At 41.4% G+C, this 24,773-nt stretch overlaps 1 protein-coding gene across 1 annotated transcript in view; it reads right to left on the reverse strand.

Annotated features, from left to right (window-relative positions):
- Window positions 1–24,773, reverse strand: part of PTN (pleiotrophin) — a 138,062-nt gene that overhangs the window by 32,768 nt on the left and 80,521 nt on the right. The window contains exons 2-4 of the mRNA XM_082253391.1: window positions 18,808–18,908; window positions 12,054–12,227; window positions 7,229–7,393 (exon numbers count right to left, since the gene is read on the reverse strand). Coding sequence (XP_082109517.1) covers window positions 7,229–7,393; window positions 12,054–12,227; window positions 18,808–18,907 — 439 coding nt within the window. The 5' untranslated portion in view covers window position 18,908. The remainder of the gene's footprint in view (window positions 1–7,228; window positions 7,394–12,053; window positions 12,228–18,807; window positions 18,909–24,773) is intronic.

A 24,773-nucleotide genomic window follows, 5' to 3' on the forward strand; every position in this document is an offset into this window, starting at 1 on the left:
GGGTGACGCTAATGCCAAACAGAAATCATAATACAATTGGTCCTTACAATACTACTCCCATGCTGGGAAACGGCACCACGAGGTCAGTGACACACACAGAGGAAGGCATGTCACAGAAAGAAATACTTGCAGCACCAGCCAACAATTGGAAAGACAAATTTAACAATAACTTTATGTAGGCTCCTGCTTGCTCATATATGGGTGCACCCAGCGTGCACCGGGCGTAAAGGCGAACCGCCCTGCTGGCGCATATGTGCAATAGGCAGGAGGGTGGAAGTTAAATGATTTTTTTTGTAATCATAAACACATGTGCATTACACGAGCAATATTTTCTAATCACATGTTCTTTCTTTTTTTTTTTTTTTTTTTTTTTATTGTTGGTTGAATTAGATAGACTTTTTTTCAACCAGATGTAACTATGAAACTATGCAAGTTTTGCTTTCTACTCAGTAGTGCTGCCCAATGACTGTGCCTCAGTGCTCCCCTCTAGCCAGTTCCAAACTGATTGAAAACACTCATGTACTCTCTGCATGGCTTAGAGATTTTATCTCAAAAGTCAAGAAGATAAATATGTGAGAGTCGCATGAAAAAAAAAATGTCAACTGCATTATAGTACAATAAGGATTCAGGATGCATACTCAATACATTTTCCCAGTAAGATTGTGCACGGTGTAGCTCTACTGTTTCTATTTCTTTCCATGTATGGTCACCACATGGGGTCTACTGGGATGATTCTCACACATTTGCCTCTGACACATTATATTCTCACAATGGCCCCTTTCTCAACTGATGAATTCCACACTTTGCTAAAGTGTGAGAAACACAATCTGTCTGTTTGGAATCCTGGTGCACCCAAGATCCTTCTGCATTTCTGGACAGGGGATCAATCATAAACTTTTTAAAAGAAACAATAACTGTTTTATTTTTTTTCTTCATTTTTCGTAGCTTTTAAATAGTTTTATATCTATTTTTTATGATATACAATATAGTAAGATAATTTGAGAGCAGAAAACAATAAAAAAAGTAGTTGTCTCCTTTCAGGCACTTTATCTCTAATCGAAAGCTGGGATACAGCAGTAGGGAGAAAGGGGTATGAATTACTGTTCTGACTTCTGTGTGTAAATTTAAGCTTGAGCTATTGGGCTCTATAGCCTTTTTTTTAACAGAGTGGCTAAGAGCAGGTACGGCCTGACTGTTCAGGCACTCGGGCACTGCCCGAGGGGCCCGGGGCCAGTAGGAGGCCCCATGAGAAGCTCCTGGTACCATTCATAGGCGAGCGCACAGGGTGATTAGGGTGTGCCCCGACACATTAGCATTATCAGAGACAATCAAGGTAGACAAGGAAAAACCCTGGAGGAGGCTGACCGGGAGCCCTGAATAAGGGAAGAGACCAGAAAAGAAAGAGTAATCCCCTATCCTTGTGATCTTCTCTCTCCCACCCTCCGTCCTCTCTCACCCCTCTCTCTCACCCCCTCTCTCTCTCTTGCTTCCACCTCCTCCTCTCTCTTTCTCTCACACCCCCCCCCCCATCATACCCCCTCTCACTCTCTCTTCCTCTCCCCCCCTCTCTTACAACCTCTCTCTGTCTACCTTTCTTTCTCTCTCACCCCCTCCTTTCTCACCTCCCTTTCTCTCCCCTCACCTCTCAACCCCTCCCCTTCCTCCATCTCTGTTCTACTTTCCCATCTCCTACATCTCTCTTTTTCCCTCCTATTCCTATCTCTCCCCCACCCCCCTTCTGTCTCTAGCACTCCGCCCTCTCTTCCCCTCTTAGTTTCTAATATGAGCTTCTGTCATATTTCAGGTTCTCAGTAAAAAAAAAAAATGCACTCTGTCAATATATTTTTCATGTTCAGGGGGGTTGGTAAGCCTATCAGGAGGGAGTTGAGCGGGAGCCGAACAAATGCACAAGGCAATTAACCCCTCAGTATTAGGGCATCTTTACCGTACTGTGTAACCAGAAGGGCGCTACTTACAGCCCCGAAAACCACACCTAATTTTTGCCGCAGTGCACTTCACTCGCCAAACTTCTTTCTCTGACATTAGGGACCAAATTATGATCTTGCCCACAAGCCCACTGCTTTCATAAAACGTCCCTGGTTGCGTCAAAAACATGCCTACCACATAGTGCCCATCTTTAAATGTGGACGTGCCCAGCGGCTTCTATGGAAAGAAGCTGGGAACTTCCATGCAGGCTATGCTGCGGTAGATGCCCCCTCTATGCAGCTGAGCTGCAATAACCAAATGGTCAGGCTCATGGAGTTTCCTGGAGGCATGGTTGGGAAGCCGTCAGGCCCCTGACAGGTTTTCAAATGGCTGCCACCTTTGAACCTGTCAGGTGTCCCAGTAATGCCAATGGGAATCTCCCTGAGCCTAAGCGTCAGACAAGACTTGGGCATTTACTTTCGCACTATGCTTCTGTGCAACTGAGCTGCAATATGTGGAGGCTGGGTGCTACGAATGTATGTAATGTGGGCAGTGCAACTTGTAGAAGGGGCTTTGCATGTGTGGGGACACAGGGGGCCCCATAATCTTCTATTGCCCAGGGGTCCCATGAGTTGTCAGTCCCCCAGGATAAGAGGAGCCTTGGAAACACATTAATAGGGCCAGAAACCTCTAGTGTTGACTACATATGAAACTAAAAAATATTCATATGTCATAGTTTACAATTTGCCGACTTAAAAAAGGAAAAAGTATTTTTACGTTTTCTTTTTTTAGACCAGATCATAAAAGATAAAGAAAATATATACAAAAGTACTATACATTTCCTTTGAGCTCAGCCAAAAAAATAAAAAATTCTTAGTGAGCAAAATCAATTACTGCCTGCCTATATGCAGTTGTATTGTCCTGTGCAGCCTGGGGACAGTCCAATAGCACTTTTATTTCCACCAAGGATCCTGCATAAAGTTTGTACATTTCCTCTGTCTTCCTATAGGTTTCTTCCCATAATCCAAAAAAATATATTGGACAATTAATTAACTTTCATCCAAATTATATGTACTCCATTTATTTATTTATTTTCAAGTTCTTATATAGCGCTGTCAATTTACGCAGCGCTTTACATTCACATCAGTCCCTGCCCTCAAGGAGCTTACAATCTAAGGTCCCTAACTCACATTCATACATACATAGTAGGGACAATTTTATACAGGATCCAATTAATCCCCCCCCCCCCCCCCACTAACAGAACACAGTGATTAGTATTGCCAGGGTTAGCTGTTGGCACTAATTGTTTGGGAAAAACCTGACAGGTGGGCTGTACACCAGTTGATCGATAGATCAACTGGTGTACAACCAGCTAGTCCATACATGCTGAACCGGCCGAATTTCGATCCATGAATGGCTGGCTTAATACTCTCTGCTCCCTCCACTTTCTACAAAGTTCAGTACAGCAGTGGTGGCCAAATTTCTTACATAGGGAGCCTCAGGTGCAGGCCGCAGGGCTCTTGAGATCGCCAAAGGGCCTCACATAATCTAGGCTTACTGCCCACCACACCATGCTTCACCCAGCTCACATATTATTAAGGACCCTTGTATTTTTTTTTCTAACCCTCGTATCTGCTTGAGAATGTTTCCCTCTGAAATATCTAAGGCCCTTCCTCTACCTTCTAGTGAATGAGGATGGGTATATCATTGGATTTTGAACTGGCTAAAATCATGAAAGGAAGAACTTATTATTCTGAACAGACTCATAGTTCTTCTCAGTACTATATTTTTTTGTATATACTCTGTTGGTCGGACATGTCATCTGTTTCTGGGGTTCAATAAACACTACACTCTCTGGAAAAGAACATAAGGTTGTGTGCTTTGGATATGTGGACTGAATATTATTTTGAGATACTCCTCCAGTTACATTATTGATTTACAACACCAGCAAGATCCATAAAATACATCTAAGTGAAAAAAAAAATTAAAAGTGAAATGGAATGGATAGCACAGAAAATGTATGAAACCATATAAGTGCTAGAAGCCAGTATATGTAAACGATCACATTGTAATACAATATATTTATTTTAAAATAGAAATGAAAGGCGAAATATTTGTGTATATACTGTGTGTGTGTGTATATATATATATATATATAAAAATATAAATATATATATATGTATATACTGTATATATATATATATATATATATATATATATATATATATATATATATATATATACATACAGTATATAAATATATAAATAAAAACATTATAAATACTTTTTTCCCTCTTTTTTATAGGTGATCACATAATCTCTGTTCTCAGCTGTATAAGGAGACACCAGCACACTGATCTTCCCGGTAAGCGGCTGGGGGGGGGGGGGGGGGGTTGTCTGACAGAACCAACAACTAAGAACATTTTGGGGACTGGCTAAAATTTGAAAAGTATATGGCCAGCTTACCTCTTCAAAGCACAAGAAGTTGTCATCTTTTCTAAGAAATGTTAAGGTACTGTTGAGCCAGGTTTATTAGTACATTTATCAAAAATTACCCTAGCTCTTCAACAGAACCTGAATCATGATACTGTCAAAGGTCCAGGAGGATAAGGACAAAGACCGAGCCATTCAGTCCTGCTTTTTGTTTTATAATATGGTTTACATATAGTTACATAGTAAGTCAGGTTCAAAAAAGACACAAGTCCATCTAATTCAACCAACAAAAGAGAAAATAAAAATTAAATATAGTCATACAATCCCATATACATAATCCTATACCTGCAGTTGATCCAGAGGAAGGTGAAAAACCCCAGCAAAGCATGATCCAATTTGCACCAGCAGGGGAAAAAATTCCTTCCTGATGCCCCGAGAGGCAATTCCCTGGATCAAGTTTATTTATAAATCTTAGTATCCTGTTATATTATATACATCTAAGAAAGAATCCAGGCCTTTTTTTAAAGCAATCTACTGAGTTGGCGAGAACCAACTCTTGAGGGAATCTATTCCACATTTCTACAGCTCTTACTGTGAAGAAACCTTTCTGTATTTGGAGATGAAATCTCTTTTCTTCTAGATGTAAAGAGTGCCCCCTTGTCTTCTGTGATGACCTTAAAGTGGAACTTTACCCTCTCACTCAACATTAATTATTTGTAATTCCTATGTTGCTAGCATTAGCAAATAGATAGCAAAGTACATCATATTTTCTTGTTTTAAACTTTTTTTTTTTTTTGCATTTCTTAAGTTACTTCCTGGTTTCTTGCCTAGACAAATGATGTCATACATCTCAAGAGCCTTTAGGCGGGGAAGAGGGGTTTTCTCAATGAAGCACACCATCCTGCCTGCATGGCTGAGCTAAGGGCAGATGGTTTCAGGAAGTAAACGTTACATCAATTAACTGCCGTTACTCAAGATGGGCATTGCCAGAAATGTTTTTTAACCACTTAAGCCCCGGAAGATTTTACCCCCTTCCTGGCCAAGGGTTTTTTTGCGATTTTTTACTGCGTGAATTTAACGGACAATTGCGTGGTCATGCGACGATGTACCTAAACGAAATTGACGTCCTTTTTTTCCCACAAACAGAGCTTTCTTTTGGTGGTATTTGATCACCTGTGCGATTTTTTGATCATGCGCTATAAACAAAAAAAGAGCGTAAATTTTGCAAAAATAACAATATTTTTCACATTTTTTTATATGAAATTCCCCAGAAAAATGTATAAATCAAAATTTTTTAACATTTTTGGCCAATTTGTTTTATGCTACATATGTTTGATAAAAAAAATGGCAAAAAGCGTATTTTGATTGGTTTGCGCAAAAGTTATCTCGTTTACTAACAAAGGGAAAGATTTTTGTCATTTTTGGTGTTTTTTTTTTTAACGAGTAATGGCGGCGATCTGCAATTTTTCTGCGGGACTGCGACATTGCGGCGGACAGATCGGACCCTTGACTGACATTTTTGACACTTTTGGGGTTACCAGTGACATTACTGCAGTAATCAGTGCTATACATATGCACTGTTACTGTAAAAATTACACTGGCAGGGAAGGGGTTAACTGTATTGGAGAGGGAGGGGTTAAGTGTGTCCTAAGGGCGTGCTTCTAACTGTGATGGGACATGGCTACTACTGTGAAAACAGAGATCAACGGTCCTACATAGTAGAACCGTCTGATCTCCATTTTTTCACAGGGGAGAATGACAGGCGGCTTGTTTACATTAGCCGCCTGCCTTTCTCCCTCTCTACCGACGATCGCAGTGTGACCGGCGGATATCGGGTCCGCTGGTCACACGCACGGACTCCTTAGTGAACGAGCCGGGGCGGGCGCGCGCTCGCCCGCTATTGGCTCACAAGCCGGTGACAGGCTAGTGACGTATATATACGTCACTTTGCCTGGCCGGGGCTGACCGCCGCAGTATATGTACTTGCGGCGGTCGGCAAGCGGTTAAAGTGATTTCTCAGCAAAATAAAGGAAACATGGATAAATAGGGGAGTTTGCTTTGAATATTAAAAATGAATTAAATAGCGTTTTTGGTTTGTGGTGCTCAGATGCAGTGTAGTTCCTCTTTAAAGTGAATACCTCAACACCAAGTTCACTATATGGACCCTTATGTATTTATACATGTTGATCATATCCCCCCTTAATCTCCTCTTCGCAAAAGAGAATAAATTCAGTTCCTCTAATCTAGATGTTTTTTTTATATGTTGGCCACATCCTACTGTATATTTCAACCTTTACCAATAAATATGATTCTCCCATTGGGTGGGACTTTAAAGAATCAAGAAGGTATTTGTTTTTCCTTTAGAAATGTATACCTCATATTAAAGATATAGTAAAATTGGGTACACAGAACAATATTTAAAATTCCATATAGTCAAGCGAACACAGAATCATATAATAGGATACATATAAACAAATCTTTATGCAGAGATCACATATTGTCTCCGAATCTTCTGAAGAGGAAGCTAGTTGACTTTGAAACGCGTGAGACACAATATGTGATCTCTGCATAAGGGTTAGCCTATATGTATCATAATATATAATTCTGTGATCCCTTAATATATGGAATTTAAATATTGTTCTGTTTACCCAATTTTACTGTATCTTTAATACAATTTATATATTTCTATCAGAAAAATAAATACCTTCTTGAGCCTTTAAAGTCCCATGGGGGAATCATAGCTCATGACTCATTTCAGTTTTTTGTGTCATCAGACATTTAGGCGCAGGTTGTTTACAGTAACCATCAGCATCACATCTCTTATCTTTTTTGGAAGCCTAAATCAGTGTACATCATGGAGTTTCCTTACCTTGAGATTTTGGTGGTTTGGTGATCTTTCCACATGGCTTGGACAAGGTGACAGTTTTCTGGCACTCTGCATTGTGGAGGGCTCTCTTCAGATTTCCATTCCGTGTCTTTACTCCAGTCTCTGGATCACATTCTCCCCACTCCTGGAACTGGTACTTGCACTCCGCTACAGGATGAAGGGAAAAGAAAAAAAAAAAATAGTAAGTATGCTTGGCTTTTATTGTTGGCACAATTTAGTAGCTTAGGCCCAATTTACACATTTGTCGTAATTTCTGATGACTTTTTACACAGATTTTTAAAGTGGACAATTCAGGAAATATTCAAGTCTGCATGGATACATTTCTGACAGGTCATAGTACACTGCTCAAAAAAAAAGGAACACTTTGAAAACCCATCAGATTTCAATGGGGAAAAATCTCATACAGGATATCTATACTGATATGGACTGGGTAATGTGTTAGGAAGGAAAGGATGCCACATCGTGTCATGGAAATGAAAATTATCAACCTAGAGAGGACTGAATTCAAAGACACCCCGAAAATCAAAGTGAAAAAAAAAATGCAGCAGACTAGTCCATTTTGCTGAAATTTCATTGCAGCAACTCAAAATGGTACTCAGTTTTTTGTATGGCCCCCACATGCTTGTATGCATGCCTGACAATGTCTGGACATTTTCCTAATGAGGCGACGGATGGTGTCCTGGGGTATTTCCCACCAGATCTGGACCAGGGCATCACTGAGTTCCTGAAGAGACTGAGGTGCAACCTGTCGGCGTTAGATGGACCGAAACATAATGTCCCAGAGGTGTTTTGCTGGATTTAGGTAAGGGGAGCGTGGGGGCCATTCAATGGTATAGATTCCTTCATCCTCCAAGAACTGGCTGCATTCTCTCAGCACATAAGGGTCGGGCATTCTTGTGCACCAGGAAGAACCCAGGACCCACTGCACCAACATAGGGTCTGATAATGGGTCCAAGGATTTCATCTCAATACATAATGGCAGTTGGGATGCCATTGTCTTTTTTTTTTTCTAAAGATATATTTATTGAGATTTCAAACAAACATTCAATACACCGAACCAACAGAAAACAAAACCTTCTTGACAAAGAAGGAAAACAGAACATTTCAATGCTAACAAGCATTACCTAGATTGCTGATGCTCCCCGGCCTCACCCCTTCTCCCCCCCTGGACCAACAAGATAGAATAAGCTGTAGAGATACCATTGTCTAGCATGTAGAGGTCTGTGCATCCCTCCATGGATATGCCTCCCCAGACCTCCACTGACCCACCACCAAACCAGTCAATGATGTTACAGGCAGCATAACGTTCTCCACGGCCTGCAGTAGGTCATTTTGTAGGGCTCTGGCAGTGCTCATCTTGTTTCTCCTTGCACAAAGGAGCAGATACCAGTCCTGCTGATGAGTTAAAGATCTTCTAGGGCCCTATCCAGCTCTCCTAGAGTAACTGTTTGTCTCTTGGAATCTCCTTCATGCTCTTGAGACTGTGCTGGGAGACACAGCAAACCTTCTGGCATTGGCATGTACTGATGTGCCATCCTGGAGGAGTTGACTTCCTGTGCAACCTCTATAGGGTCCAGGTATTCCCTCATGCTTCCAGTAGTGACACTGACCCTAGCCAAATGCAAAACTAGTGAAAAACAGTCAGAAAAAATGAATAGGGAAAAAATGTTAGTGGCCATTTGTAAAACCATTCCTGTTTTGGAGGTTGTCTCATTTTTGCCCATCTAGTGCACCTGTTGTTAATTTCATTAACACCAAAGCAGCTGAAACTGATCAACAACCCCCTCTGCTACTTGACTGACCAGATCAATATTTTAGGAGTTTTAACTGACTTGATGCTATACTCTGAATAAAAAGTGTTTCTTTATTTTTTTGAGCAGTGTATAAAGCCACAATATATATATATATATATATTTTTTTTTTAAAGAAAAGTTCTGGTTTTAATTAATCAGAAAAAAAAAAGTTCTTAAGCGGCAGTCCAGGGACATTGCCTAGCCTGACATGATGACATCAGTCTGCTGCAGGGAGAGAAGAGCATTTCCTCAGTCTCCTCTCCCCCGGTGATCAGACTGCAACATTATAACTTTGTAGCAATTACAAGGTAAGAGCCGGTTCCCATAGGAGCGACCCGACTTTGCCGGGCGACCTGTGAAGTCGCGGTGCACAGCGCGCACCGCGACCTCGGAGCGGCATGCACAGACTTCATATCATTGAAGTCAATGCAGGTCGCTCCAGGTCGCCCCAAAGTAGTACAGGACCCTTTTTCTAAGTCGGAGCGACTTGTGTCGCTCCTATTAGAACGGGTCCTGTGCTAATCTATGGCAGGCGACCCACGGCGACTTGTCAGGCGACCAGGTCGCCTGACAAGTCGCCCCAGTGTGAACCGGCTCTAACAGTGCTTAAACTGTGGAGTTGTTGATCCAAGATCTAAGTAGTGACTGTTTATCTCTTTGATTTCCTAAGGAAGCCTGTGGGTGAGAAGTCTCCATGTAAGTGGAGTGTAGGCTTCCTTATCTCACAGGAGCATGGCACCACTAAGCAGGGCTGTTATAAATCACGGGGCCCCGTACAGCCTACCCCCCCCCCCCCCACCAAAAAAAAATATCAATACGATATCAGTGGACACAAACATAACATAACTTACAAAATACCTGAAAAAAAAATCAAAAAGATAAAACTGTATTGTGTTTTTCTGTGTGTAAATGAGGTATTTGGGGCTCATTCACATACTGGTTGTGGCCTGTAAAGTGTGAATAAGTGTTTTTTTTTTAATATAAATGTGGCTGGAGCTGTGTGCAGGCAGCCTATGTTATGCTATGGGAATGCAGCAGCTGTAAGAACATATATAACATAAATGTAAAAAAATAACATTATAAAAAAATTAAAAATGTAAGGGCTTATTCACAAGGGTTCTCTGGCCCATACAGTGTGAATAAGTGGTTGGTTTGTGTGACTAGAACCGCCGTATGAGGATGCAGTGGCTGAATGAACACAGCCTCAGGTCCTAATTTGACAGACGTGTTGATGCAGATGTACGGCCCCAAACGCAGACAGTGTGTGTTTGGGGCCATTCACCAACACTTGCACTCTTATCAAATTAGGTACCTGCAGCTGTGTTCATACAGCCACTGCATCCTCATAGAATAACAGGCAGCTCCAGTCACACAAGCCAACCACTCATTCACACTGTATGGGCCTGAGAACTCTTGTGAATAAGCCTTTACATTTTCTTTCTTTTTTTTTTTTTTTTTTATAATTATCTTTTATGTGTTATTTTTACATTTCTAAAATTATTCCTACAATTTTTCTTTTCAATGCTGTTGCAGGGGGCCTTGAGTGAAATATCTAAACAGACCCCTGACATCTCTCCTTTGAGACAGAGAAAGGAATTGAGGAAACAGATTCTTCAACACCTTTCTCTGTAGCTTCAGCTACACTAAAGATAAATGAAAGGGTTTCAGTAAAACACAGGAAGGGGCCAGTAAATGACATATTTACCTGCCCCTTTGTCCACTCTCCATCCCCTGTGTACCCGCAGCCCCCGGTGGGAGAGGGAAGCCGCCAGCACTGCAAGGGGCGAATGAGGGGGGGGGGGCCTAGACACACAGGGGGAATCAGATGTGGGCAGCACATAGAGGGGGATCTGTGCAATGGGACCAGAGATGTATAGTAACTAAGTATAACTACTTCACTACTGTACTTAAGTACCGAAAGGCGGTATCTGTACTTTCCTGGAGTAGAATTTTCTTCTCCTACTTCCACTTTTACTTCACTACATTTTTTCAATGATTTCTATACTTCTACTCCAATATTTTTTTTTTTGTGCTGCATTGTTACTCGTTACAATTATAAAAATTACCACTGCCAGAACAGTAGATGGAAGATTTCATGAAGCTCAAAACATGTGTATTATCAGCGCATACGAAAATAAATGCTACTGTATGTATAAATAAAAGCTGCATTTGAAATAATAAAAAACAATATGATGTTCAAACTTTTGACTTCTTTCTTTAATAACTACATAACACAGTACTTGTACTTTTACTTTCAGTACTTGAGTAGCATTTTTTTTTAAAAAACTACTTGCAATACTTAAGTACAAAAAATGTTGAATACTTTAGTACTTCTACTCAAGTCACTTTTTGATCGAGCATTTCCACTTCTACTCAAGTCACTTTTTGATCGAGCACTTGTACTTTTACTCAAGTATGGGTTTCGAGTACTTTATACAACTCTGGATGGGACAGATGGACAATTACAGAACGATGCACTGTGTCTGTGTCTCTCACTCCAGCAGCTGAAAGCCGGTGGCAAGGAGAGGGGGGGGGGCGGTTTTCAGCTTCTGAAGGGAGAGATAGACACAGTGCATTAGTTCTGTAATTGTCCTTCTGTTACGCCAAATGCTTCCCCTGCTGCCCCTGGTGGCTAAAGAAAAAAATTATCCTGTTGCCACCACTAAAGATGTCTCACTGTTGTCTGAATGATAAAGTAAAAGTACAGGATAGATAGATAGATAGATAGATAGATAGATAGATAGATAGATAGATAGATAGATAGATAGATAGATAGATAGATAGATAGATAGATAGATAGATAGATAGATAGATAGATAGATAGATAGATAGATAGATAGATAGATAGATAGATAGATAGATAGACAGACAGACAGACAGACAGACAGACAGAGAGACAGGCAGGCAGACAGGCAGGCAGACAGGTAGGCAGACAGGGAGACAGACAGACAGACAGACAGACAGACAGACAGACAGATAGATATAGATATGATTCACATATGCTGTCCGCTCACCTCCAAATTGCTTCTTCCAGTTGCATGGGATTTTACACTTCTGGGTTTTCGTGTTTTGTTTACATTCTTTTCCTGATCGCGTGCCCTCCCGCATCCCGATACCACAGTCGCTGCTGGAGGGGACACAGACACTCCATTGCCACTCGCCGCAGTCCGACTTCTTGCCCTTCTTCTCTGCAAAGTGGAAAATGTTTTCATTCCAATTAATAAAATATGTTTAATTAATCCATTATCTAAAAAAATTATAATTCTTTAATCCACTCTGGTAGGAGGACAGCTAAAATGTGGTTGTTATGGAAAACAATTTGACTTTCCTTTGAATATAAGAACAAGAAAAAATGTTTTCATGGATTAAAATTGAACTCCAAGCAGGTATTAAGATTTAGCAATTAAAGCAGTTATGTGTTTATTAAAGTCAATTAATGCAGCTATTGTAGGTAACTGAATTTCACTTAGTCTATTATCCCACAGCAGCACTAAGACTGGAAGAGGGAGGGGCAGAACAAGGGACTGGTTAGGCTCTATTAAACACGCAAGGAACATGCTTACAGGATGGGGATTCAGACTGATGAGTCAAGGATGATGTTTGGGTTTGCCACTACTATGAGATTGCGTCAAATTCCCAGGTTTAGCAAAGTTTGCAAATTGCACATTTTTGGCCAATAACTTTTCAGGTTCACCACCAGAAAGAAGGAACAACTAAAAATGCAGCTAACAGCCTTTGCTCCTGAGTCACAATAGGCAATATTTTGAAGTAATGGTTATTTCCACCCACTTTCTACGCTAGTGTGAGCCATGTTGTCATGTACTGGGCCTATTAGGAAGAGCTGACAATTCTGTGTAGGGAGAAATACAGTTTTTTTTGTGGCCTTGGTACATGTTCCTCATGACAATGCCCAGCTTCTCATACCTTTTGATTCCAAAAAGTTGTCTTTTAACCCTATAAATGATCAGAAGTTTCACACACCCCCCTTCCCCCATAAAGTTAAAAGTGTCACCGTGAAGTGATTAAATTTCGCAAAACTGTTTGTGTACCAAACCCGGATAGATTAAGGCCAACCATACACAGAGTGAATTTCTTTCCTGAAACCATGGATAGAAACCATCTGTGCCTGGAGAAGACAGTGATTATCACTAGCGGCTATGGCAGGCACTAGTGATAATTGCAAGAGAATCCGGCAGGCTGGTTGTACCCAAGTTGATCAATTGATCAACCTGGTACATTTAGCCTGCCTATTAATGGTTTGAATCTCACCTGCTTCCAGCCAAGTTTCAAACCATGTATGGTTGGCTTTACTCATCCCTAGTCATCAGTTTGCTGCTTTTCACTGTCCAATCACAGGCTGGGGGCAGGGAGGTGATAAAGCAGTCGTTTAATGTGACTATGCTGTTTAAAGCTAGCCATTCAGTGATTGCAACCGGGCTGCTTGTAGGCAGGCGCAGGTTCAGTACATGGGTGGCACTGTTGCGTCTGTCTTGCAGGAATATGTATTCCTCTTGGGGGCACTGCACAGTCATCTGGTGGGCTGCTGTCTAATTAGATGCTGCCACCCGGTTGACCCTGCAGCCATCTTTGGTGAGGGCAAAGCTTACAAAAAGCCCTGGTCCAGACACGCATTCTGCATGTGGTGAGGTTAGGGACAGAAACAAGCTTGACAGGAAGAGTGAACCTAGAACAAGGACCGGTTCAGCAGAGGAGGGACAGTATACAGATTGGCACAGACTACTTTGGAAATGTTTCCGCTATTGAGCTTACTGCATATGCCTGCCTACCGCCTGTGTGCCAGATGTCGCCACCTCAGTCTTCTTCAGCTCTCCTGCTGTGAATTCCGTCTCCTGTGTGAGTGTTGCTGCTCGGGTATTATTATTTTTATTATTACTCAATTGTTGTGACTGGAACTGTTAACAATATATTCTGCTTTCTCAACCACTGTGTGTGCTGAGTACTCTCTTTGGGTGTTTACTGCGTGGGAAGACCAAGCAAGGGAAATGCCAAGGGGCATGCTAAAAAAACTTCTCGATCAGCAACTCCAGGTAAATGGCTGCAGCCGATAATCAGTGTATTCTGGAAGCGGTGGGCCCTGCTGTCAGAAAACAATGTCCCAGCACCTTATTTGAACAGATGGAGAAATCGGATCTTTTTTTTTCATTCTGCCCACTGGCCTAAACAGTCCCAAGGGTCAATTCACTAAAGCAATATTAGGCAGGTCTACTAAAAAAGTAGGGTATGTCCACTTTGCAAAGAATAACCAATCACGTGCAAGGAAAATGTAAACATGAATTTTTGCTTGCACGTGAGTGGATGATTGATGTCAGCACTAGGGAGGATCGAACAGTTCGGGTCGACCATCGGTTCGGCCCGAACATTGGGTGTTCGAGGTTTGGCCGAATTTAGAACTTTTTGCCCAAAAAGTTTGGAATTCGGCAACCAGAACCGACCAAAATGCAATGGGACAGGAAATGGGCTTTAAAAGCCTGTGATTGGACCAGAACCGTTAGCAAAAGCCAATTGAGGGGGCAGGAGAATGCTAGGAATGTGATTGGAGTGACTAGGGGGTCCATAGTCCAATCATTAGTGAATACGCCCCCCAGTATATAAGATAGCCCCCGCCAAATTCCTAGCATTGTTATACAGGACATGGAAGAGAGTGGAAGCAGTTCTGTTAATTTTACTTTAAAAGTGTCATTTAGCATTTATTAGTGTGAGGAAAGGGATATCTAGTGTAGTTAGAGTGCTCTTTTACACTTTAGTTAGCTTCAAAAATTTAGTTTCTGTAGGGAAAGTGTTAAGTGCCAGGGTGACCGTAATGTAGTGTAGGGTGAACTGACAGTGACTGCTATGGCAGGGTGACCAAACCCTTCCATATCAGGGTGACCGCTATAGAGAAAAGATCGTTTCTCTCAAGTCACTTTCGCTGCAGTAATATGGCTTCGCCGCCGTCAGCATTCTTTTTGGCTGCAGGCGTTGCTAGTGATTTTTTGAGCACATGTTTGGAGTCAGACATGACATCTGAACATGTGTATAGGGGGTATACTGTATATACACACCCATGTCTGTATATATACACCTAGACATATATAGGTGTGAAAGGGGCAGAAAAAACTACTTGCGCTAATGAAATAATTAACACCAATATAGTTACGCTCCTATCACACCTATATATGTGTATGTGTATATACATATAAGTATGTGTGTATATATACCACTATACACAAGTTCAGATGTTTTGCCTGCCTCCAAAGAACCCAAAAAAATGCCCAAAAAAATGCTAGCGTCAAAAAAAAGCCCAGGTGTGTTGTTGCAGGCATTTTTTGGGGGTTTTTGGAGGCAGGCAAAACATCTGAACTTGTGTATAGGGGTATATATACCCCCATACACAAGATCAGATGTTTTGCCGGCCTCTAAAGAACCCAAAAAAATGCCCAAATAAACACCTGCTACTAAACTGGTAAGGTGTGAAAAGCGAGAAGCAAACAACCTGTTCTATAACTGCACTAATACAAATGATCTTTTTTTATGGTTCTGGACATGCTACAGAGCTGAAACTTCACAGGTACACCTTTTAGACCCCCCAGACACAAAATCACACATAAAAAAGTTCTTAAAAATTGACATTTTTGATAGAGAGCCAATTATTGAAAAAAAAAATAATAAAAAAAAAATTAAAAATGTCTTTGGATTTAGTATCTGGGGGGTCTAAAAAGTGTACCTGTGAAGTTTCAGCTCTGTAGCATGTCCAGAACCATAAAAAAAAGATTGTTTGTATTTTGTCACTTAGAACACAGGTTGTTGGCTTCTTGCTTTTCACACATTGCCAGTTTAGTAGCAAGCGTTTTTTTGGGCATTTTTTGGGTTCTTTGGAGTCAGGAAAAACATCTGAACTTGTGTATAGTGGTATATATACCACTATACACAAGTTCAGATGTTTTGCCTGCCTCCAAAGAACCCCAAAAAATGCCCAAAAAAACGCTAGCGTCAAAATAAAAACCGCACAGGTGTGTTGTTGCAGGCATTTTTTTGGGGTTTTTGGAGGCAGGCTAAACATCTGAACTTGTGTATACGGGTATATATACACACATACTTATATGTATATACACACCTAGACATATATAGGTGTGATAGTAGCAGAAATATATGCTTGCGCTAATGAAATCATTTACACTAATATGGTTAAGCTCCTATAACACCTATATATGTCTAAGTGTAAAATACATATAAGTATGTGTGTGTACACAAGTTCAGATGTTTTGCCTGCCTCCAAAAACCCCAAAAAAATGCCTGCAACAACACACCTGGGCGTTTTTTTTTTTGACGCTAGCGTTTTTTTGGGCATTTTTTGGGGGTTCGTTGGAGGCAGGCAAAACATCTGAACTTGTGTATAGTGGTATAATGTGTGATTTTTGTGTCTGGGTGGTCTAAAAGGTGTACCTGTGAAGTTTCAGCTCTGTAGCATGTCCAGAACCATAAAAAAAAGATCATTTGTATTAGTGCAATTATAGAACAGTAATATGGCTTCGCTCATTTCACACCTTGCCGGTTTAGTAGCAGGCGGTTTTTTTTGGACATTTTTTTGGGTTCTTTAGAGGCAGGCAAAACATCTGAACTTGTGTATAGTGGTATATATACCCGTATACACAAGTTCAGATCTTTTTCCTGCCTCAAAAGAACCCAAAAAATGCCCAAAAAAATGCCTGCTATTAAACCGGCAATGTGTGAAAAGTGAGAAGCCAACAACCTGTGTTCTAAGTGACAAAATACAAACAACCTTTTTTTTATGGTTCTGGACATGCTACAGAGCTGAAACTTCACAGGTACACTTTTTAGACCCCCCGGATTCTAAATCCAAAGTCTAAATCTAAATCTCTTTTTTTTTTTTTTTTTTTTTAATTTTTTCAATAATTGGCTCTCTATCAAAAATGACAATTTTTAAGAACTTTCTTTTGTGTGATTAATATTCCCTGGGGTATGACCCAGAACCCTAGACACTTTTTAGGGGCATTTATTGGGTTTTAGGGCTTCAAAATGGTGTTTTTTGATTACCGAAGTTCGGGTCCTATTGATTTCAATTGGGTTCTGAAATCCGGGCCGAACTTTCAGGAAGTTCGGTTGTTCTGGCCGAACCGAACTTTTGAAAAGTTCGATCATCCCTAGTCAGCACAGCTTCACCTCATTTACTTGGTGATGTTTAGTAAACAGCTTCTACTGCAACGAGTGCCATATTTTAAATAGCCTTTTTTGGATATTTTTTATGAACAAGTTTTACACATGAAAAGCCTTGAAATAATTCAAATTGTAAAAGAGTCTTATGAATATGAGAAAATTCTAACATGCTCTCCCACTAACTTTAAACAATTCAAAGAGCAGTGGAATCTATGGGAAACTTTTATGGCGTCTGCAGTCTAATCCTTTTTCCTTCAATGATCAAAAGTGGTGGATGGAGCTTGGGTGCAGGCGTCCCCTTGGGGCAAAAAGTGCCCCGTTTGGGTGCCTCGGGAAAGACGCGTGCACCCGTAGCTTATATTTGAACTAACACACTAGTCTATGGGTACATTTTGCCGTTACCTGTTGTACTATTATTTCGACCTCAAATGTTTTACATGTATTTACATTGATCTGTTAATCACAGTGTTGTATTCTCATTACTTTGAGCATTTGTGTTTGTGCTCTATTTTTGCTTACATGCACTGTTTTGTTATATTTGCATAAAAACCAATAAAAATAATAATAAAAAAAAAAAAAAAGAAAAACCTTGAAATATTGCAAATTAACTGAGGCTTTGTTAAAGGTTAAGTTCGCCTTTGGAATATGTTACACCCGCACCCTCTGTCCCTTTTATAAAACAGCCACGTCATTCATTAACAGATGTCTGTGAATAAAGAAACTACAAGTACCATCTTCCACTACAGCAGATGGACTTGGAGTTTCAATGGACTGCAGGGGCGCTGATGAGGGTTCCCATAGTCCACTGCCATGCCCTCTGGCTTTCAAAGAGAGAGTCTATACAGAGGTACTTATCTGCAGGGGCCCACAACCGTGATCTACTGATTGCGACTGTACTGCTTTCCAGTAAAAATGCACATTTTTTTCTGCAGGAATATGTGCATTAATTAATTTTTTTCTGTAAATGTGAACTTATCCTTTAAGGAAAGCAGAAAATGTTGCCATTCCAGGTGCAGATGAAATTATGACTCATAAGAGCAATACAAAATCATGCAAATACAGGTATTTAGTTATGTATGCAGCCTTGTGGGCCCTTTTTGTATCTTACATACTTGGTGAGATCGTACTGCCATAATGACCAGCTCTGTATCTATCCATCTGGGAGGTTTTGGATATTTCCACCCACTTTTGTGTGTTCCAGCTCCTCCTGTTACATTCACTTTAATATAAAATATATAATCAAACAGGGGTGGAAATCTGCAAAATCAAAGTAGGGATGGGGGGACACCTTATAAAGGGCACAGTGGGTGTGAAGACTCAAGAACTCAGCATAGGGATGGTGGGAACCCCTAATAATAGACACCATAGGTGTGCAGACCTCAAGAGGAAGATGTTAGATGATGCTGGATGACTTCCTTCCAGGAAATAAAGTCGGTGCTATCTGACTTGTTGCAGCTTTTAGTGCACATTGTGAGAAGCTCATAGCATTCAGTGAAATCAGAGTAAACAATTTCAGCACAGGACAGGAGCCTGTACAACCAAGCAACACTGATTGGTAGACTGGAGTTCAGCTTTAAAACAAAATGTGTTTACCTTGTTTATCTTTCTTTGCAGTGTCTGTCGTTCCGAGGACTGTGAGCACCAATAGGAAGGCCAGGAGGGCGAGCATGAATATTCCGTGGTGGTGATGCATTCTGCAAGGCAGAGAAAGTGACACGTGTAAGCTTGTAAAATACAACTAACGCATTCTACCTAAATAAACCAACCCCCCCCCCCCCCAATGCTCCACCTAATTATGTATCTCATATATAATAGGAGACAGTAAAAAAAATGAGCATGAATCAGATGCAGCATGCACTATTCGTGAAAATTAAAAAAGATACATTATGAAAAACCAAAAAATTCCAGAACTTATTCTCTAAAACGTACAATGGTCGTGAAAGTCTAGAGCACAATTGGCACCATTTAATACACTGTGAGCGTATTCACACTATGCGTTAATGGATGGAAAAAGGACATACACTCTTGTTTTGTAACAGAAGCACCTTAATAAACAGATGGTTGACACCTGTGTGCTGCTGAAAGGTACAATGCAAAAGCATTGTACTGCACTGACAAGTGCAGGGCTGATCCTGGGCGGGTGCGTGGGGTGCACCTCACCCAGGCGCTTCAAACTGTTGAAAAGGGGGGGCGCCGGCCGAAGCTGCCAGTGACTCCACTCCACAGTCCGGACTGATACTGCAGAGTTGCCAGAGTTGCACTTGCAGACTAGTAAAAATCCATCCAACAGCGCTGACTGTCACTGACCGGCGTAAGTCAAGTGTGTTGTGGTTTCATTTAAAATAAAAGCCTCTGCAATACGTTACACTTGTTTTGCTGCTCGTTAACATAATACTATAGTGTAAATGGAATCTTAAAGTGGAGTTCCACCCAAAAATGGAAGTTCTGCTTTAAAGACTTCTGACATGCCACATTTGGCATGTCATTTTTTTGGGGGGGGGAGTGGGTACTTAGTTTTGACAGGTACCCACTCCTACTTTCTCCCTGCAATCTGCCGGGTAACGTCACAGGTCTCAGAAGTATGCCCGGCCATTCAGGACGCTCAGTGCGTCTGGTCCATACACAGTGCGCACCCGGCTGTGAAGCCGCAAGCTGTCATAGTCGATGCCCACACTAGTGATGCCGGTGCCGGGAAGAGCCAAGGGAGAGAACAGAGGGTTTGGGCGGCCACATTGCTGGATCAAGGGACAGGTGTGTGTGTTTATTTAAAAGTCAGCAGATACAGTTTTTGTAGCTGCTGACTTTTAATATACACAGAAACGACTGGAACTCTACGTTAGAGTGATTATAAATCTTGAATGAAATTCAGATTGCTGTATCATAAACAAATACCATTTTTTTTAAATAAAAGACTTGTTTTACCTTTTATTCATCCTTTGTTGCCTATCAGGGAAACTGATCTCTTGTCGCCACTTTGCAGCCACTTCCTGTCTACATGCACTCCAGCGATGGCTGCATGTCATGTCTCATTTCCTGATGATGACAACAGTGGGCCATGCCTGCACAATGTGTGTCAGCATGACTATTTCAAGTCTGCATTGAGAGAGTATGTAACATGGTGGCAACTAAAGGTGGCCATACATGGATCGAAATTTGGCTGGTTCAGCAGGGAGCTCAGCCATCCACCTCGAATGTGTGGGGGAATTGCGTAATTTTTTTTTTATTCAACTCGCTGGCTATGTAATATAGTTTATGGCCTGCCTAAGAACAACAGTTTGAAGACAATGACATTGTCACCCTATAACAGGAAATACTTGAACAAGGATCTTCATAGTAGGATTACGCATATATCTAGGCATGTATACTGTAAAAGACATTAATAATTGCACCTCTGTAATCAATAATGTGTCATTTTAATGTATTGTTTTAAACGCAATCAGTCTAAGTACCTGAATGTGACCTGGAGTGTAAAAGGAGCACCTGTGCTGCTTCTCATTTCACTGTGCACTCACAGGCTCAGGGGAAGTGAGTTGAATGATGCTGGTCAGCAAACTGAGGACATCTAGTGGCAGAAAAAAAGTACTGTGGGGGAAATATCTAGATTAAAGGTAAATATTGCAGCAAAAACTGGTTTCCTTATTTTATCTTTTAATGGGCTGCTCATTTTTAACTTGTTATTTTTGGCTGGAGTTCTGCATTTAGTGGCCATCAACCATAGATATAGAACATAGGAGAGATTGAACTACCCAATAAGTGCCATCATCCAAAAATTGAGAAACAGGAGCAATTTTGGGAAAATTCATACGTCTGGAAAACCAGATCGCATTGAATTATCACAGAAACAAATGACTGGACTTTCTAAGGCACATCATAGAATGAATCACTGATTCATTCTATGATGTGCCTTAGAAAGTCCAGTCATTTGTTTCTGTGATAATTCAATGCGATCTGGTTTTCCAGACGTATGAAATTTCACAAAATTGCTCCTGCAACCATAGATATACTGCAGCAGACGGGCCACTCTGCGCCAGATTACGTACCTAGTATTGGACACAGCGGGAGCCAATCAGTAGAAAGGCAGAACCCCTGTTCTGTGAGAGGGGAATGTGCTGATCCTGTGTTCCTGCTAAGCAGGAACACAGATCTTTACATTCCCCCAGTCAAAGCACTCCCCCACAGTTAGTAAGCACTCCCAGGGAACTCATTTAACCCTTTGATCACCCCTGATGTTGACCCCTTCCCTGCCAGTGTCATTAGTACAGTAAAAGTGCATATTTTTAGCATTGATCATCCTATTAGTGTCACTGGTCCCCAAAAAGTGTCAAAAGTGTCTGATTTGTCTGCCGCAATATGGCAGTCCCGCTATAAGGCCCCATTCACACTAGTGCGACTTGTCCCACGATTTTGGACCACAAAATCGCATGACAAGTCGTTTTCCATTATTTTCAATGAGCCCCATTCATATCAGTGCGTTTTGAAGTCGCACCGACTTCAAAGTAGTTCCTGCACTACTTTGCCACGATTTTAATGCATTTTGAGGCATATAGCCTTGCCCATGCTTTCAAAATCGCGGCAAAAATCGCGCCGCGAAATCGCGGCAAAATTGCGTTGCAATAGTGTGAAAGGGGCCTTAGTCACTGCTTGCTGCCATTACTAGTAAAAAATAAATAAATAAATAAATAAATAAAAATATACCGTAGTTTGTAGATACTATAACTTGTGCAAACCAATCATTATACACGTATTGGGATTTTTTTTACCAAAATATGTTCGATACATATTGACCTACATCGAGGAAGAGATTCGATTTTTTTTACATTTTTTTTTTATTGGATACATTTTAAAGCAGAAAATAAAAAATATATATAGTTTTTTTTTCTCAAAATTGTCAGTCTTTTTTTATATATAGCGCAAAAAATAAAGAGGTAAACAAACACCATTAAAAGAAAGTTCTATTTGTGGGGAAAAAAATAAATTTTATTTGGGTACAGCGTCGCAATTGTGGTACATTGTCGCAAAGATCCTAATGGGAGTTCTTTAAACACTTCTGGACCAGAAGGTTTTACCCCCTTAATGACCAGGTCATTATTTGTGATTCGGCACAGCGTTACTTTAACCGACAATTGCCCGGTCGTGCAAAGCTGTACCCAAATAAAATTGATGTCCTTTTTTTCCCACAATTAGAGCTTTCTTTTGGTGGTATTTGATCACCTGTGTGATATTTTTTTTTTTTTTTTTTGCTCTATAAACAAAAAAGAGCGACAATTTTGAGAAAAAAAAAATATATATTTTACTTTCTGCTATATAACATTCCCAATAAAAAAATGTTATCAATCAGATTTTTTCATCAATTTTGGCCAATTTGTATTCTGCTACAAATTTATGGTAAAAAAAATTCCAATAAGTGTGTATTGATTGATTTGCGCGTCTACAAACTACGGTAAAGGTTTATGTCATTTTAATTTTTTTACTAGTAATGGCGGCGATCAGTGATTTTTAGTGGGACTGCAACATTGCGGCGGACAGATCGGACACCTAACTGACATTTTTGACAGTTTTGGGGGTACCAGTGACATTACTACAGTAATCAGTGCTAAAAATATACACTGTTACTGTACTAATGACATTGACAGGGAACGGGTTAACACCCGGGGCAATCAAAGGGTTAAATGTATGCCTAGGGAGTGTTTTCTAACTGTAGGGAGGAGGATGGGCTTATGGAATTAACACAGGGTCTTGTGTTCCTAAACAGTGCCATCTTAAGAGCATTAAAGAGCCCCGGGCAATGCAGTGCACTGGGGCCCTGCCTACACAATCCCCCACAAGAATAAAAATGCAAATTATGGATAAGTCGATATTTATTGGTACAGCAGCGCCAGGCTAATGACAGCTGACAAGTTCGATGGCTGGGTCCAGTGAACACACACATGGATGGGAGTCAGACTCGACTGTCCTGTGTGTGCCTGTTCCTGTGGAGGCAGACAGGCATTCCTGCAGTTCCCTCCACGCCTAAAGTGGCCTGACAGCAGCGCAGGGCCAACAAGCGCTTGTCACCTGCTAAGTTCAGCGGCGGGATGCACACGGGAATCCGGGCTAATGCTTGGCTGGGGCTGGGTCGCTGGGCAGGTGGGGCCCCCAGGCAACTGCCTAGCGTGCCCAATCAGTAGGATGACCCTGTTCCTAAATAGGAGGAACACAGGAGCCCTGTGTTAGTTGCAGACAGAACAACGGTCTGCTGTGTTTACAACAGCAACCCGCCGTTCTGTCTTCCCGGGAGTGATTGCGAGTGCCGGGCGCCAATCGTGGCTGCCGGCCCCACAGATCAGCTTCCCCTCTCGCAAATTACCACGCGCGCACTCCTCCAGCGCTGCGCACCCACACCCACGCTCGCGTACAGGCGAGGTACAGGTACGGCGATTCGCGCAACCAAGCCAGCCTGCCGCAGTATATCTGCGGCGGGCGGTCGGCAAGTGGTTAAAGAAGCTATTAGCAGGCTTCAGCGGGCCTTCAAAAAGCTTTAAGTAGTGCTAAAGCCTGCCAGAAGCTTATTTTAAAGTGGCAGTCAGCACTCCCATTAGGTTCTGTGTTCAACATTTACAAACTGGAGCTGAGGGCCGCTTTAAGTGCTTTAACCACTTTACCACTAGAGGATTTTGCTGTCTTACGTCTGGGCCACTTTTTGCGATTCGGCACTGTGCGAATTTAACTGACAATTGCACGGTCGTGCGACGCCATACCCAAACGAAATTTACATCCTTTTTTTCCCACAAACAGAGCTTTCTTTTGGTGGTATTTGATCACCTGTGCAATTTTTACTTTTTGCGCTATAAACAGAAAAAAGAGTAAATTTTGAAAAAATAACAATATTTTTCAAATTATTTTATATGAAATTCCCCCCAAAAAAAATGTAAAAATCAAAATTTTTTAAAATTTTTGGCCAATTTGTTTTCTGCTACCTATGTTTGGTAAAAAAAATCACAATAAGCGTATTTTGATTGGTTTGCGCAAAAGTTATTGCGTTTACTAACTAAGGGAAAGATTTCTGTCATTTTTGGTGTTTTTTTTTAAACGAGTAATGGCGGCGATCTGCGATTTTTTTTGCGGGACTGCGACATTGTGGCGGACAGATCGGACCCTTGACTGACATTTTTGACACTTTTGGGGGTACCAGTGACATTACTACAGTAATCAGTGCTATATATATATATGCACTGTTACTGTAAAAATGACACTGGCAGGGAAGGAGTTAATTTTATTGGAGGGGGAGGGGTTAATGTATGCCTGGTGCTTACTAACGTGTGTGGGGGGAGGTGACTGAGTGACACAGGGACAGATCGCAGGTTCAGCTAGGCTGAACCCTGCAATCTGACCCTGCCTGTCACTTAGGAGATCCGCCCGCTTGTGTTTACACAAGCAGGCGGATCTCCACACTCAATTCCCCCGACGATCGGGGAAGAGCAGCGGCGATCGCCACTGCTCCTCCCCTGGCCCGACTCCCGCTGTGACTGAATGCAGCGGGAGCGAGCCTCCGGCGGCGCGCGCTGCAGAGAAAGGGGAGT

This window comes from Pelophylax lessonae (assembly GCF_965119305.1).
Source record: "Pelophylax lessonae genome assembly, chromosome: 4".
Lineage (NCBI taxonomy): Eukaryota > Metazoa > Chordata > Amphibia > Anura > Ranidae > Pelophylax > Pelophylax lessonae.